General features: G+C 44.0%; 1 protein-coding gene and 1 non-coding gene across 5 annotated transcripts in view; both read right to left on the bottom strand.

Moving 5' to 3' along the window:
• LOC139375319 (rho guanine nucleotide exchange factor TIAM2-like) overlaps positions 1 to 16,773 on the bottom strand; it is a 134,472-nt gene that overhangs the window by 26,612 nt on the left and 91,087 nt on the right. For all 4 annotated transcript variants that reach the window (XM_071116986.1, XM_071116984.1, XM_071116985.1 and 1 more), the window contains exons 10-15: positions 13,948 to 14,115; positions 12,472 to 12,576; positions 12,273 to 12,351; positions 12,032 to 12,121; positions 11,096 to 11,329; positions 2,015 to 2,118 (exon numbers count right to left, since the gene is read on the bottom strand). In XM_071116986.1, coding sequence (XP_070973087.1) covers positions 2,015 to 2,118; positions 11,096 to 11,329; positions 12,032 to 12,121; positions 12,273 to 12,351; positions 12,472 to 12,576; positions 13,948 to 14,115 — 780 coding nt within the window. The remainder of the gene's footprint in view (positions 1 to 2,014; positions 2,119 to 11,095; positions 11,330 to 12,031; positions 12,122 to 12,272; positions 12,352 to 12,471; positions 12,577 to 13,947; positions 14,116 to 16,773) is intronic.
• trnaa-ugc (transfer RNA alanine (anticodon UGC)) lies at positions 15,546 to 15,619 on the bottom strand. Its single transcript has one exon. It is a non-coding gene; the product is annotated as a tRNA-Ala (tRNA).

The following is a 16,773-nucleotide window of genomic DNA, read 5'->3' as shown; positions in this document are numbered from 1 at the left end:
TTGTTTATTTATTTTGTACTTCAACTATTTGCACATTGTTACAACACTGTACATAGCCAATAATATAACTTATGAAATGTCTATATTCTTTTAAAACGTTTGTGAACGTAATGTTTACTGTTCATTTTTGATTGCTTATTTCCTTTGTTTATTTCCCTTTTGTTTATTATCTACTTCCCTTGCTTTGGCAATGCAAACATATGTTTCCTAAGCCAATAAAGCCCTTTAAATTGAGAGAGAGACAGACAGAGAGAGGGTACAAGACAGAGAGAGACCGAGAGAGTCTCCACAATTAAGAGGTTAAAAGACCTGTGCCTGCTGTCACCCACAACACATGGCCTACAGCAGAGCCTTGACCTGCTAGAGCAGTACTGCCAGACCTGGGCTCTGGCAGTAAACCCCCAAAAGACTAACATAATGATTTTCAAGAGAAGATCCAGATCTCAGGGAATAAGACCAAAGTTTTCATCTGGTACAAAATATACTGAGTATTGCACACACTACAATTACGTAGGTTCATCTGGACACATCAATGAGGCAGTGAATGAACAGAGAGAGAAAGCACGTAAGGCATTTTCCGGAATTAAAAAACAAATTCTAATTGAAATAACTATAAAAACATGGCTAAAACGAATTGAATGTGTCATTGAACCAATTGCACTTTATGACAGTGAGGTGTGGGGTCCACTTGCAAAACACGATTTCACCTAATGGGACAAACATTGAAACCCTGCATGCAGAGTTCTGTAAGATTCTGCTACATGTCCAGAGGAAAACTACAACAATGCATGCAGGGCAGAATTAGGCCAACATCCACTAATAATAAAAACAACATAAATACAGTTACATCCTCTCATATCATTACCAAGCCCTGCAATGCAGAAAGTGAAGCAAAGAAAATAGTCCCTCATCCAGCTGGTCCTGAGTTCACAAACCTGTTCTTCTAACATACTGAACACACTGAAGCCCAATCAATCAGCATTACAACCAAATTACAACACAGTCAAAACAAAACTACACTACCTATTGGGAAACACAAGCACAAAGCAAAATGCAGTTCTATCTGGCCCAAAATGGGCAGTACACCATGGAAAACTATTTAACCATGGTTACTGATCAAAACCTTGCTGCCTGCCACAAGATGAGGGACATTGTTATTGTATGAATATTTTGATTACTGAATACTGAGTTGACAATCTTGATTATTATTATTATCATTTGAATGATGTTAATATTGTACGCTTTGGCAATATGTACATTGTTACGTCATGCCAATAAAGACATTTTAATTGAGAGGCAGAGCGAGAGAGGCAGAGCGAGAGGCAGAGCGAGAGAGAGGCAGAGCGAGAGGCAGAGAGAGAGGCAGAGAGCGACAGAGAGAGAGAGACAGAGGTCTATTCTCCCTCCATGCTAGGGATGGCCCCATGAAGGAAATAATGCTAGCAGTGGGCTTAGGAGCTCAGTACCCTGCCTCATCCCTAGCAGACCAACCCTGACTGTCTTTACAACTCTCTACTGTTCAGGATGTCTATCTGGGGTAATATTCGTGTGCTGGGACCTCAGCGTGACAGTGAGAAGGTTAGTAGCAGGCGTGTTGACAGTATGGGCATTAGACCGAGACACAGGGCCTCTCTCTGAGTGTGACAGTAACAAGCCGTCTTTCGACTGAGCCCAGGACGGTGTAATTATATAGAGCTCTCTCTAAGAGTGGTGCCAAGTCATCTTCAGCCTCGCTACCACAGCACAGCTGTCCTTGATGAGGGGCGCCGAGCAGTAAACACATTTATACGCACAGAACACACACTCATTTGCACACATATACTTTAGCAACTGTGTTTCAAGATTGCTTATGTTCATGATCTCAAAGCTCTGTTGATTATTCTGTAGTGTGAATTAATCTCTCTCTCATTCCTCTCTGTATGTTTATTCTGACTCATCCTGCCCAGAGTGGGCAGTACCAGTGTGGGCAGTACCAGTGTGGGCAGTACCAGGGGCAGCGTAGATTCAGTCTTACCTTGCTGTGTTGTACGGCCCTGTGGCTGCTGTGGGAGTGCTGTAGACCATTCTCCAGCCCAGAGCTTAAGGACTCACCAAGGACCTCTGGCACCAAGGACACATCTGCAAGACACAGCAATTAGCATTAGCATCACATTTACAGGATGATGTTCAGTGTTTTATAGTTAACTGGCTTGGCCATTTAATACAAGCACAGCCAATTGGAATAGTGGTATATATGAAGGAAATGCTGTTGCCCTCGAGGCCAGTGCTGTCACACACACACCATTTCCTCTGAGATGGGGTGATGATTACAGTTCAGCATCCATCTGCTGACCACATAGCACACACACAGTTCTGTAGTACCAGTGTACCATGCAATCATAGGTGTCTACAGGGAGATGTGGACTAGAACAGCAGCATTCTAAAACATCATCCCAGTGAAGTGACTCTTCCATTTGTCAGTCAAGGGAACCAATCGAACAGTTCCCTTCGTCTGTTGGACATGGTCTCAGCGGAGAGCTGATGATAATTCACTCCTGTAGCGGTTTTCCTAAAAATCACATTTTGGGAAAGTCACACAGTGCCTCTGGTTAAAGGCACCTGACTAGATTAACTGAGGTCAGATCTGATCACACTAACTGGGTCTGGTAGGGACATATACCCTTCCTGCCTTCTTCCCTTCCTGCTTCTAACAAACTCACAGGCTATTGGGAAATCAACTCAGCACATGAGCACAATCAATGATTTGACCTTTTGATTGGTAGGTAAACACCTGGAGAATGAGGCTTTTCAGAGGCACTTATCAGAGATATGTAGCTGGACAAACCCTTTCCCTACCAAGCATATCTCAAAGCAATATAACATGACAAAACATTTCACACACCCCAGGAGTCTTCACACTAGTATGGTTCAGCGAGTTGACCCTCATCACCCTCGTCAGCCTGACTGGGATCACACCCCCTCTAGAGGCAGAGGATGAAACTGCAGTCATGTTGCAGGCCTCTCTCATATCTTGTACAGTAAGATGCTTTTATCTCCATCTGAGTGGCAAGCCAGTGGCTACACAGTTTTCGGGTAAGTTGTATTACATGTCATCATCAGTCCTGTAGTGAAGTGTTGCCTGGGGTGTTGGTTCAGGATGTTGTCATGACAAATTACTGTCATTCACTCTCTTGTACAACTGTGAGAACTCAACACCCTAACTACTTGAAAGATAAACTTTCTCAGTTCTCATACGCAGAATAAATGACCTAAAGCATAATTACATGAAAACTCTATCTGTATAAATAGCGTGGTGAGATAATCCCTCAGAGATTCAAATTGCTGCATGAAAATTCATCATCATTTCACTAACGAGCAAAACTATGAAGACAGACTGAAGCGTCACCAGCTAAAGCAATTACACAAACTTCATTTCCACTGTATAAAAGACACTTCTTCAAAGTCATGAAACAAATATACAGTACAGGAAAACATGACTATATATTTTGATACCCTCACCTTAGAAATTAATGCCAGTCAGGGAAGAGTAAAACTGTGTAGTTGAAAAGACTAACGCCTGCTCATACAACTGTGACTGTTTCAGCTAGCTGCATGCGAGGCGTTACTCCAGTACCCTGCCTCACTGTGTCAGTCATCACCGGAAACATCTTCTTATTAAAACACTTCCTCTCTCCCCTGAACATACATGTTCCTATGCTTTCTAGACATTTCCACTGCTCATCGGTCCGACTGACTCTGAAGGGTCAATGTGGCTGAAGGATTTTCAGGAAGTATAGCCTCTGCTGAGTCCTCAACAACTGGGAAAATGGAAAGAGACCGTGACGCAACTTCCACTTTTGTATGTTAACCAAGGAGACACTCCGTCTCAACTCCACATTTACCGAATTGGTTGAACAGTGTAGAAGAGAACCTCCCCAAACAGTTTATTTCTCTCTCCTCCCGTTAAGACCAGTATATAGGGGGATCTAGTTAAAGGTGTTTCTTTTAAGCCTGCTACGTTAGGTTCGAGGAAGTATAACGTATTGGGGCCGATGGGTTTTGAGGAAGTATGACGTATTTTATTTATTTTTTATTTCACCTTTATTTAACCAGGTAGGCTAGTTGAGAACAAGTTCTCAGTTGCAACTGCGACCTGGCCAAGATAAAGCATAGCAGTGTGAACAGACAACAACACAGAGTTACACATGGAGTAAACAATAAACAAGTCAATAACATAGTAGAAAAAAAAATCTATATACATTGTGTGCAAAAGGCATGAGGAGGTAGGCAATAAATAGGCCACAGGAGTAAATAATTACAATTTAGCAGATTAACACTGGAGTGATAAATGTGCAGGTAGAGATACTGGTGTGCAAAAGAGCAGAAAAGTAAATTAAATAAAAACAGTATGGGGATGAGGCAGGTAAATTGGGTGGGCTATATACCGATGGACTATGTACAGCTGCAGCGATCGGTTAGCTGCTCAGATAGCAGATGTTTAAAGTTGGTGAGGGAGATAAAAGTCTCGAAATTCAGAGATTTTTGCAATTCGTTCCAGTCGCAGGCAGCATAGAACTGGACGGAAAGGCGGCCAAATGAGGTTTTGGCTTTAGGGATGATCAGTGAGATACACCTGCTGGAGCGCGTGCTACGGGTGGGTGTTGCCATCGTGAGCAGTGAACTGAGATAAGGCGGAGCTAGCATAGACTTGTAGATGACCTGGAGCCAGTGGGTCTGGCGACGAACATGTAGCGAGGGCCAGCCGACTAGAGCATACAGGTGGCAGTGGTGGATGGTATAAGGTGCGTTAGTAACAAAACGGATGGCACTGTGATAAACTGCATCCAGTTTGCTGAGTAGAGTATTGGAAGCTATTTTGTAGATGACATCGCCAAAGTTGAGGATCGTTAGGATAGTCAGTTTTACTAGGGTAAGTTTTGCGGCGTGAGTGAAGGAGGCTTTGTTGCGAAATAGAAAGCCGACTCTAGATTTTATTTTGGATTGGAGATGTTTGATATGAGTCTGAAAGGAGAGTTTACAGTCTAGCCAGACACCTAGGTACTTATAGATGTCCACATATTCTATGTCGGAACCATCCAGGGTGGTGATGCTAGTCGGGCGTGCGGGTGCAGGCAGCGAACGGTTGAAAAGCATGCATTTGGTTTTACTAGCGTTTAAGAGCAGTTGGAGGCCACGGAAGGAGTGTTGTATGGCATTGAAGCTCGTTTGGAGGTTAGATAGCACAGTGTCCAAGGAAGGGCCAGAAGTATACAGAATGGTGTCTGCGTAGAGGTGGATCAGGGAATCACCCGCAGCAAGAGCAACATCATTGATATATACAGAGAAAAGAATCGGCCCGAGAATTTAACCCTGTGGTACCCCCATAGAGATTGCCAGAGGACCGGACAACATGCCCTCCGATTTGACACACTGAACTCTGTCAGTAGTTGGTGAACCAGGTTTTGAGGAAGCATAACGTATTGGGGCTGATGCGTTTTGAGGATGTATAACGTATTGGAGATGATGGGTTTTGAGGAAGTATAACGTATTGGGGCCGATGGGTTTTGAGGAAGTATAACGTATTGGGGCCGATGGGTTTTGAGGAAGTATAACGTATTGGCGATGATGGGTTTTGAGGAAGTATAACGTATTGGAGATGATGGGTTTTGAGGAAGTATAACGTATTGGAGATGATGGGTTTTGAGGAAGTATAACGTATTGGAGATGATGGGTTTTGAGGAAGTATAACGTATTGGAGATGATGGGTTTTGAGGAAGTATAACGTATTGTGGCTGATGGGTTATGAGGAAGTGTAATGTATTGGGGCTGATGGATTTTGAGGAAGTATTTGACTCTCATTAAAAGGACTTCTGTGGTGACTTAATAGGGTGTAAGTGACAAACAGATAATCTAAATGATCTTCTCTACAGACAGAGATAAGCAGAGATAAGCAGAGATAAGCAGACGTAGGGAAGGAAGGGAGGGCTGTAAAAGAGAGAGAGCTGGAGAATTGTCAGCCAAATTCTTTGATAGAGTGATGATTATTATTTTGTTTATATAATGTTTATAATAGTAATGTCATTTCATACAGAAAACCAATTGTTGGCACTTTCCACAGAACCCTACAGCATTTGTCTGATATTCTGGCATCCTTTCAATAATGAGATCACATTGGTGGAGAGAAGCAAGTCAGCGCAACAGCTTGTCGATAGACCATTTCCAGAGAAAGTGTTGGGAGCGGAATCGAGGAAGGTTGGTGGTACCCACACCTACTGATAGTAGGCCCAGTCCTAACACAGTATCTGCCAAGTAGCAGCAATTCTGTGGAAGTGTGACTGTGACTATATCACCAGCCATCTGCCACAGCCAGGAACACTTGTTGGCAGCGTTGAGTAGAGAGACATGTTGTATGTTTACTGGTCTCAGTGCACGGTAGATATAGTATACATCAGGTGTATTCAACCGGGGATCCGTGGACCATACTGTAGGGGGTCCTGGGCTTCCTGACAGGTCGCCCCCATGTGGTGAAGATAGGCAAAAACACCTCCAATACACTGCTCCTCAACACAGGGGCCCCACAAGGGTGGGTGCTCAGCCTTCTCCTGTACTCCCTGTTTACCCATGACTGCGTGGCCACGCACACCTCCAACTTAATCATTAAGTTTGGAGACGACACAACAGTCGTAGGCCTGATTACGAACAACGACAAGACAGCCTAAAGGGAGGAGGTGAGGGCCCAGGTGGAGTGGTGCAATGAAAATAACCTCTCCCTCAACAAAACGAAGGAGCTGATCGTGAACTTCAGGAGACAGCAGAGGGAGCGCGCAGCGGAGAAGGTGAAAAGCTTCAAGTTCCTCGGCATACACATCACTGACAATCTGAAATAGTACGCCCACACAGACAGTGTGGTGAAAAAGGCGCAAGAGCGCCTCTTCAACCTCATGAAGCTGAAGAAATTTGGCTTGGCCCCTAAGACCCTCACAAACTTTTACAGATGAACCATTGAGAGCATCCTGTCAGGCTGAATCACTACTTGGTACGGCAACTGCACCGTTCGCAACCGCAGGGCTCTCCAGAGGGTGGTGCGGTCTGCCCAACTCATCACCAGGGGCATACTGCCTGCCCTCCAGGACATCTATAGCTGGTGTCACAGGAAGGCCCAGAAGACATCAAGGACCTCAGCCATCCGAGCCACAGCCTGTTCACCCCGCCATCATCCAGAAGGCGAAGTCAGTACAGGTGCATCAAAGCTGGGACTGAAAAACATATTCTATCTCAAGGCCATCAGTCTGTTAAATGGACATCACTAGTTGGCCTCCACCCAGTACCCTGCCCTGAACTTAGTCACTGTCACTAACCGGCTACCACCCGATTACTCAACCCTGCACCTTAGAGGCTGCTGCCCTATGTACATAGACATGGAACACTAGTCACATGAATAATGTTAACATACTGTTTTACTAATTTCGTATGTATATACTGTATTCTAGTCAAGGCCATCCCTTTCAACTATTGCTGTACATATACTATTCTATCCTACGTATTCTTCAGATATACTACATATTCTATCCACATACTGTCCATAATATCTATACTGTACTTAGAAATGTCATTGTTTTTGAAAGAAAAGCACATTTTTGTCCATTAAAATAACAAAACATTGATCAGAAATACAGTGTAGACATTTGTTAATGTTGTAAATTACTATTGTAGCTGTAGACAGCATATTTTTTATGGAATATCTACATAGGTGTACAGAGACCCATTATCAGCAACCATCACTCCTGTGTTCCAATGGCACATTGTGTTAGCTAAACCAAGTTTATCAATTTAAAAGGCAAATTGATCATTAAAAAACAATTTTACAATTATGTTAGCACAGCTGAAAACTGTTAGTGGGTTTGATTATAAGCTCAAAATAGCCAGAAACAAATAACTTTCTTCGGAAAATAGTCAGTCTATTCTTGTTCTGAGAAATGAAGGCGATTCCATGTGAGAAATTGCCAAGAAACTGAAGATCTCGTACAACGCTGTGCACTACTCCCTTCACAGAACAGGACAAACTGGCTCTAACCAGAATAGAAAGAGGAGTGCGAGGCCCCGGTGCACAACTGAGCAAGAGAACAAGTACATAAGAGTGTCTAGTTTGAGAAACAGACGCCTAAACAAGTCCTCAACTGGCAGCTTCATTAAATTGTACCCCCAAAACACAATTATTAATGTCAACAGTGAAGAGGCAACTCTGGGATGCTGGGCTTCTAGGCAGTGCTGCAAAGAAAAAGGCATATCTCAGACTGGCCAATAAAAATAAAATATTAAGATGGGCAAAGGAACACAGACACTGGACAAAGGAACAACATTAACTATGTATTTCTGATCAATTTGATGTTTAATGGACAAAAATGTGCTTTTCTTTCAAAAACAAGGACATTTCTAAGTGACCCGAAACTTTTGAACGGTAGTGTGTATATGCAGTACCAGTCAAAAGTTTGAACACACCTACAGGGTTTTCTACATTGTAGAATAATAGTGAAGACATCAAAACTATGAAATAACACATATGGAATAATGTAGTAACCAAAGACAGTGTTAAACAAATCATTATTCAAAGTAGCCACACTTTGCCTTGATGACAGCTTTGCACACTCTTGGTATTCTCTCAACCAGCTTAGTGAGGTAGTCACCTGGAACACATTTCAATTAACAGGTGTGCCTTGTTAAAAGTACATTTGTGGAATTTCTTTCCTTCTTAATGCGTTTGAGCCAATCAGTTGTGTTGTGATAAGGTGGGGATGGTATACAGAAGGTAGCCCTACTTGGTAAATGACCAAGTCCATATTATGGTAAGAACAGCTCAAATAAGCAAAGAGAAACAACAGTCCATCATTACTTTAAGACATGAATGTCAGTCAATACGGAACATTTCAATACATTTGTAAGTTTCTTCAAGGGCAGTCGCAAAAACCATCAAGCGCAATGATGAAACTGGCTCTCATGAAGACTGCCACAGGAAAGGAAGACCCAGAGTTACCTCTGCTGCAGAGGATAAGTTAATTAGAGTTAACTGCACCTCAGATTGCAGCCCAAATAAATGCTTCAGAGTTCAAGTATCCAACACATCTCAACATCAGCTGTTCAGAGGAGACTGCATGAACCAGGCCTTCATGGTCAAATTGCTAGAAAGAAACCACTTCTAAAGGACACCAATAAGAAGAAGAGACTTGCTTGGTTCAAGAAACACGAGCAATGGACATTAGACCAGTGGAAATCTGTCCTTTGGTCTGATGAGTCAAAATTTGAGATTTTTGGTTCCAACCTCCATGTCATTGTGAGACGCAGAGTAGGTGAACAGATCTCTGCATGTGTGGTTCCCACCGTGAAGCATGGAGGTGTTGTGATGGTGTGGGGGTGCTTTGCTGTTGACACTGTCTGTGATTTATTTAGAATTCAAGGCACACTTAACCAGCGTGGCTACCACAGCATTCTGCAGCGATACGCCATCCCATCTGGTTTGCACTTAGTTGGACTATCATTTGTTCTTCAACAGGACAATGACCCAAAACACACCTCCAGGCTGTGTAAGGGCTATGTGACCATGGAGAGTGATGGAGTGCTGCATCAGATGACCTGGCCTCCACAATCACCCGACCTCAACCCAATTGAGATGGTTTGGGATGAGTTGGGCCGCAGAGTGAAGTAGCCAACAAGTGCTCAGCATATGTGGAAACTCCTTCCAGATTGTTGGAAAAGCATTCCAGGTGAAGCTGGTTGAGAGAATGCCAAGAGTGTGCAAAGCTGTCATCAAGGCAAAGGGTGGCTACTATGAAGAATCTCAAATATGAAATATATTTGTATTTGTTTAACACTTGTTTGGTTACTACATGATTCCATATGTGTTATTTCATAGTTCTGATGTCTTCACTACAATGTAGAAAATAGTACAAAATAAAGAAAAACCCTGTAATGAGTAGGTGTCCAAACTTTTGACTGGTACTGTATTTATACTCCGGACTCCGACATTGCTCGTCCTAATATTTCTATATTTCTAAAATTAATGATTTTACTTTTAGATTTGTGTGTATTCTTAGATATTACTGAACTGTTAGAGACAGGAACAGAAGCATTTCACTACGCTCGCAATAACATCTGCTATATACAGTATGTATATGAGTTATACACACACACACACACACACACACACATATATAAAAATATCGCTAGCAACAGAATAGAGAAGAATATCTTCTTTCTAATGACCAAATTTCACTCACTGGAGCTCATTACACTCACTGGAGCTCATTACACTCACTGGAACTCATTACACTCACTGGAACTCATTACACTCACTGGAACTCATTACACTCACTGGAACTCATTACACTCACTGGAACTCATTACACTCACTGGAACTCATTACACTCACTGGAACTCATTACACTCACTGGAGTCTCTGACATATGCTTTGAAAAAGCACCCTCGAGTACGGGTCAAGTGCCGCTGGCTGCTGGTAACCTGTTTTGACTTGGACATACATTTTTGCCGACACATGGCTAACCAGCTGCTATTAGCTAAAATGTTCTCCTAGCTAATAGGCTATGGTAGAGTTTATACTTCTTCCAATTATGTGGGGAGGTGAAAATAATGAAAAACAATCTACCAAATCTATTCATTTAAAACATGTGATTACTTCTCCTTGACATTATCATTCACCTGATAAGACAAGAAAAAATGTATATCCTTAACATATGATGGGGGTCCCTGGGCCGCCTCAATGGAAGCCCCTGGACAAGAAAAGGTTGAAGACCCCTGGTATAAAATACTAATCCAAGGCAGATATCAATAAGTTATCTGACTGTGTAATGTAATTGTTGGTGATTGAGTTAGCTTCATAGTAAACCAGCTGATGCTCTGAGATCGATCATACCATTGATGCCAGTTCTTTGAGCCAGTGACCTGAAGCACAAAGGATTTTCCCACACTGTATAGTTACAGTAATTGCCTTAGACCTGTGAAGTGATGCCTACCAGCCTTTTGGCGAAGACACAGTATTGTGTGTGTGCTCGTGTGTCTTAGTGTGTGTGTTAGTGTGTGTGTGTGTGAGGGTGCACAATCTCACCTGTAGTGAACTTGGCATGGTGGTGTGTGTCCAGGAAGTCTTGCAGCAGCTGTGATTGGTTGGACAGTGGGGTCGGAGTCGAGGGGTCAGAGGTCAGGGGTGAGGTGGGCGGTGCGTCCCGTCTGAGGGTCAGCTGGAGGGTCTGCTCAGCGAACAGCTTCTGGATCAGACCCAGGTCCAAAGTGGACACGCCTCGACCGTTCAGAACCACAATCTCATTACCTGGTCTCAGGCCTGGGTGAGGAACACACAGTAAGAAATAAAGTCACACTGCAGTAACACAGAGATATGTAAGTAGTGTAAATAAACTCAGTAAAAAGTTGACAGTCCTCTCACTGTCAACTGCATTTATTTTCAGCAAACTTAACATGTGTAAATATTTGTATGAACATAAGATTCAACAACTGAGACAATAACTGAACAAGTTCCACAGACATGTGACTAACAGAAATGGAATAATGTGTCCCTTAACAAAGGTGGGGTCAAAATCAAAAGGAACAGTCAGCATCTGGTGTGGCCACCAGCTGCATTAAGTACTGCAGTGCATCTGCTCCTCATGGACTGCACCAGATTTGCCAGTTCTTGCTGTGAGATGTTACCCCACTCTTCCACCAAGGCACCCTGGGGATCTTTCTTTTGGTGTTTTTCAGAGTCAGTAGAAAGGCCTCTTTAGTGTCCTAAGTTTTCATAACTGTGACCTTAATTGCCTACCGTCTGTAAGCTGTTAGTGTCTTAATGACCGTTCAACAGGTGCATGTTCATTAATTGTTTATGGTTCATTGAACAATCATGGGAAACCGTGTTTAAACCCTTTACAATGAATATCTGTGAAGTTATTTGGATTTTTAGGAATTATCTTTGAAAGACAGGGTCCTGAAAAAGGGACGTTTCTTTTTTGCAGAGTTTATTAATCAAAGTTAAGTGAAGTGAACATACCTTCACTGAAGGCCAGTCCATCAGGCAAAACCTCACTGACAAAGATGCGGCTGTTCCTCTGTCCATCTATGTGCCCTGTGACTGCAAAGCCTGACATCAGAGATGAGAGACAGCGTCAACGATGGCTAGTAGAGTGCAATGACCATATATTTACAAATAGAGCTGAACTAATGATTTATAGGATCTATGAGGCAATGACACACACATACGGTTCCTGTCTGCTAGAGTACAGAACACCTACCAAAGTCTCCAGTGCAGGCAGGTCTCGTCATGTGCAGGGTGAATACATTCATTGGAAACACCTCTAGCTCGTCATACAACTGCACAAAGGAAACAACTCAGTCAGATAACACCTTCACACATAGGTCAGGGATGTTAAACAACTAAAATCCTCTCTGCATTTCCAGTGAAGTATTATGCTGAATAAGGTGTTAGCTCACCAGGTCATGTAGGAGTTCGCTGGGTGCTGGGGTGCGGACCTCTACGTTCTGGGCCACACATCTGTGCAGTCTGAGACAGTGCAGGTTAGGGTCCAGCTGCGTCAACTGTGATAGGGAAACATTATCTGTCAACACCCTGAATGCAGCAATAAACAGCAAATACAACTAGTCTAGACCAGGCACCTGGTCTACACAAAAAGGCATATGACGTGGGATGTGTTCACTACAGCTCAAAGGTGATTAAGATGAAGTGGCGTCAAGTTTGATGAATAAAGTGTGTGTGTGTACATGTGTCTGTGCTGTGTGGGTGTGAGAATGAGCTAGCCAGCCATCCCACTGCTGTCACACCCGACACACAGGTCAGAGAGTGCATGGCAGTGTGTGTGTGTGTGTGTGTGTGTGTGTGTGTGTGTGTGTGTGTGTGTACATGTGTCTGTGCTGTGTGGGTGTGAGAATGAGCTAGCCAGCCATCCCACTGCTGTCACACCCGACACACAGGTCAGAGAGTGCATGGCAGTGTGTGTGTGTGTGTGTGTGTGTGTGTGTGTACACATGTGTCTGTGCTGTGTGGGTGTGAGAATGAGCTAGCCAGCCATCCCACTGCTGTCACACCCGACACACAGGTCAGAGAGTGCATGGCAGTGCGTGTGTGTGTGTGTGTGTGTGTGTACATGTGTCTGTGCTGTGTGGGTGTGAGAATGAGCTAGCCAGCCATCCCACTGCTGTCACACCCGACACACAGGTCAGAGAGTGCATGGCAGTGTGTGTGTGTGTGTGTGTGTGTGTACATGTGTCTGTGCTGTGTGGGTGTGAGAATGAGCTAGCCAGCCATCCCACTGCTGTCACACCCGACATACAGGTCAGAGAGTGCATGGCAGTGTGTGTGTGTGTGTGTACATATGTCTGTGCTGTGTGGGTGTGAGAATGAGCTAGCCAGCCATCCCACTGCTGTCACACCCGACACACAGGTCAGAGAGTGCATGGCAGTGTGTGTGTGTGTGTGTGTGTGTGTGTGTACATGTGTCTGTGCTGTGTGGGTGTGAGAATGAGCTAGCCAGCCATCCCACTGCTGTCACACCCGACATACAGGTCAGAGAGTGCATGGCAGTGTGTGTGTGTGTGTGCAGGGGGTAGGATACAGACAATGAGACAGCAAAGTAACTGTCTGGAACTGTCTACTGTACAAGCCATTTAAAAAATGGACAGAAGAGCTCTAACAATGGGCATAACACTAAATAAGAAATGAGGGGTTCACAAAAGGCTCAAGAGCATGGGTTGGTCAAATTGCTGACAGATTGGAGCTTCTAACATGACTACATTGACAAGAGTTGTTTTTAATAAAAGCAGGCTTAATAAGAGCAAGGCATAACCTCAAGTAAAAGCTTCTCTCATTAAGTACTGTTTCATAACTAAAACTAAGTGTTCAGCGCTCCCAGAACCCTAATATTAAAACACTCACTGAGACTTGACTCTCACCTTGCAGGCTAGGGAGACGACATCAGCCACTGTATGGTCCCGTCTCATAGGCACTTGGACGGCGTGGCTGTCAGGCATGTAAACACAGCCCATTGTTTCACCACTGCTCTCCCATTGACCGCCCTCAGGGGGAGCCAGAGAGTAGTGGTTGGCCAGGCTGTCCAGTCTCTGACAGGAGGGAGAGAGGGAGAGCAAGAAAATGAGAAAGGGAGAGGAAGAAAAGCAGAGAGAGAGCAAGAGAAAGGAAGGGAGAGAAGACAGATCAATAGGTTTCCATTAAACCGATCCAGAAACTGGCAGTGGCTCAAAGTTCAGTACAAAGATGTTATGATGTCATGTACAAAGATGTCATGCAATTAGCCATTTAGACATCACAGGACACAGTTGTTTCATATAATAGCCATCATAATGATGGTGTACACAAGGGAATTGATTACAGGGGGTTATTGGCAGAGTTTGTGAGGAGCGCGTCTAGCCTGGGCGACATCTACACCGATCTACAAAAAGACTGCATCATCATGATGATAATAGGCTCATTTAGTTCTGAGTGCCATCCAGATGATTTCATGTTTAGTGATGGATTAATGGCTGCCTTGACAGGCTCCTTCCTGGAGTCCATCAGGCCAATTATTCCCTATCCACATTAACAATGAGGTTGGGGTTAGTATTAATGCTGGGTTGTCCTGCCACGGGGCCTCAGAAGCAGCAGTATTTGGGTTTTGGTTGCGACTCCATGTCTCTGAAGGGAAAACAGCCACTGCTGCATTAAGGGGTTGTGGGCGATGCCACAGTAACTACACAAACCACAGCTGCTATACAAGGCTCCACATAGCGAGTCAACACTCAAACATGTTTAAAAAAATCACAACCAGCAGAAACAACCAATGATTCAGCAGCGCTTCAATGGAAACACATCACTAGAGAGTTGCTGTGTGGACTGAAGTAGAATAGTGGCGTTTTAGCACATTGAGAGACTACAGAGAGTGGTGTGTGTCTCCTGGACTCTGTCTGTGTGTCACAGAGGAAAAACTTGGGAGACATTCTCCCTCAGAGACCAGAGTGAGACTAGGGGACTAAGGTCTCTTTGACCTGGCCTATGTTTGTTGGGCATAAACATATAGTCACACGCGCACACAGAGAGTCTGGCGAGGATACCAAAGTGGCTTTCTGACCGAGGTTGCTGGAAAAACATGGTTGTACAAGAAAACAGTCATTTCATTTTCCAGCAACATGTCCATCTGGGAAGAGAAACCTGACAGAACGCTGCCAACATAAAGCCTACCAATGTTCTGGCCAACGGGTTGCTCTAAGCTTTGTGGAGACAAGCAACAGAAAGCTGGTTCTTTCACAACTTTCTGTCCACTCCTGTGGGTTAATGAGGTCATGGTTATACTTTCAGAGGGAGAGAAAAATGGTTGTCTTGGGAAAGGTTGCATAACCGCCCTGCCTGCCTGTCTGTCTGTCCATCTAACATGGTGTGATTGGAAAATAACTGCTCTGTTGGCAGTTGGCGACCAGTCTGCCTCTTCACCTCAAGTCAAGTACATTTTTACATTTGAGTCATTAAGCAGACGCTTATCTATCCAGTAGTGAGTACTGGTCCCCCGTGGGAATTGAACCCACAACCCTGGTGTTGCAAGCACCATGCTCTACCACCTGAGCCACATGGGACTCAGTCATTAATTTACCCAGGCAGGGTTGTAACGGCCTGGTCATCTTTCCACAGACACTACCAAGCCTCAGCACGCGCCGGCCCTTAACGTATGTGTGAGTGTGTATGTGTGAGTGTGTGTGTCAAAACTCAAACCTATACTTTAGACTTTCCTCTCAGACTTTCCTCTTTCTAGCAGTGAACCACCACCTTGAACCATCGTAACCCTCTTTCTAGCAGCAAACCACCACCATGAACCTTCGTAACCCTCTTTCTAGGAGCGAACCACCACCATGAACCTTCATAACACTCTTTCTAGGAGCGAACCACCACCATGAACCTTCATAACACTCTTTCTAGCAGCGAACCACCACCATGAACCTTCGTATTTTTTTATTTTACCTTTATTTAACCAGGTAGGCTAGTTGAGAACAAGTTCTCATTTACAACTGCGACCTGGCCAAGATAAAGCATAGCAGTGTGAACAGACAACAACACAGAGTTACACATGGAGTAAACAATAAACAAGTCAATAACACAGTAGAAAAAAATAATCTGTATACATTGTGTGCAAAAGGCATGAGGAGGTAGGTGAATAATTACAATTTAGCAGATTAACACTGGAGTGATAAATGATCAGATGGTCATGTGCAGGTAGAGATACTGATGTGCAAAAGAGCAGAAAAGTAAAGAAATAAAAACAGTATGGGGATGAGGTAGGTAAATTGGGTGGGCTATTTACCGATGGACTATGTACAGCTGCAGCGATCAGTTACCTGATGTTTATAGTTGGTGAGGGAAATAAAAGTCTCCAACTTCAGCGATTTTTGCAATTAGTTCCAGTCACAGGCAGCAGAGAACTAGAAGGAAAGGTGGCCAAATGAGGTGTTGGCTTTAGGGATGATCAGTGAGATACACCTGCTGGAGCGCGTGCTACGGGTGGGTGTTGCCATCGTGACCAGTGAACTGAGATAAGGTGGAGCTTTACCTAGCATGGACTTGTAGATGACCTGGAGCCAGTGGGTCTGGCGACGAATATGTAGCGAGGACCAGCCGACTAGAGCATACAGGTCGCAGTGGTGGGTAGTATAAGGTGCTTTAGTAACAAAACGGATGGCACTGTGATAAACTGCATCCAGTTTGCTGAGTAGAGTATTGGAAGCTATTTTCTAGAT

The sequence above is a fragment of the Oncorhynchus clarkii genome, chromosome 19 (assembly GCF_045791955.1).
Source record: "Oncorhynchus clarkii lewisi isolate Uvic-CL-2024 chromosome 19, UVic_Ocla_1.0, whole genome shotgun sequence".
In the NCBI taxonomy this organism is placed as follows: Eukaryota; Metazoa; Chordata; class Actinopteri; order Salmoniformes; family Salmonidae; genus Oncorhynchus; species Oncorhynchus clarkii.
Note: the sequence above shows the minus strand (reverse complement) of the source record. Positions and strands in the feature narration are given on the sequence as shown.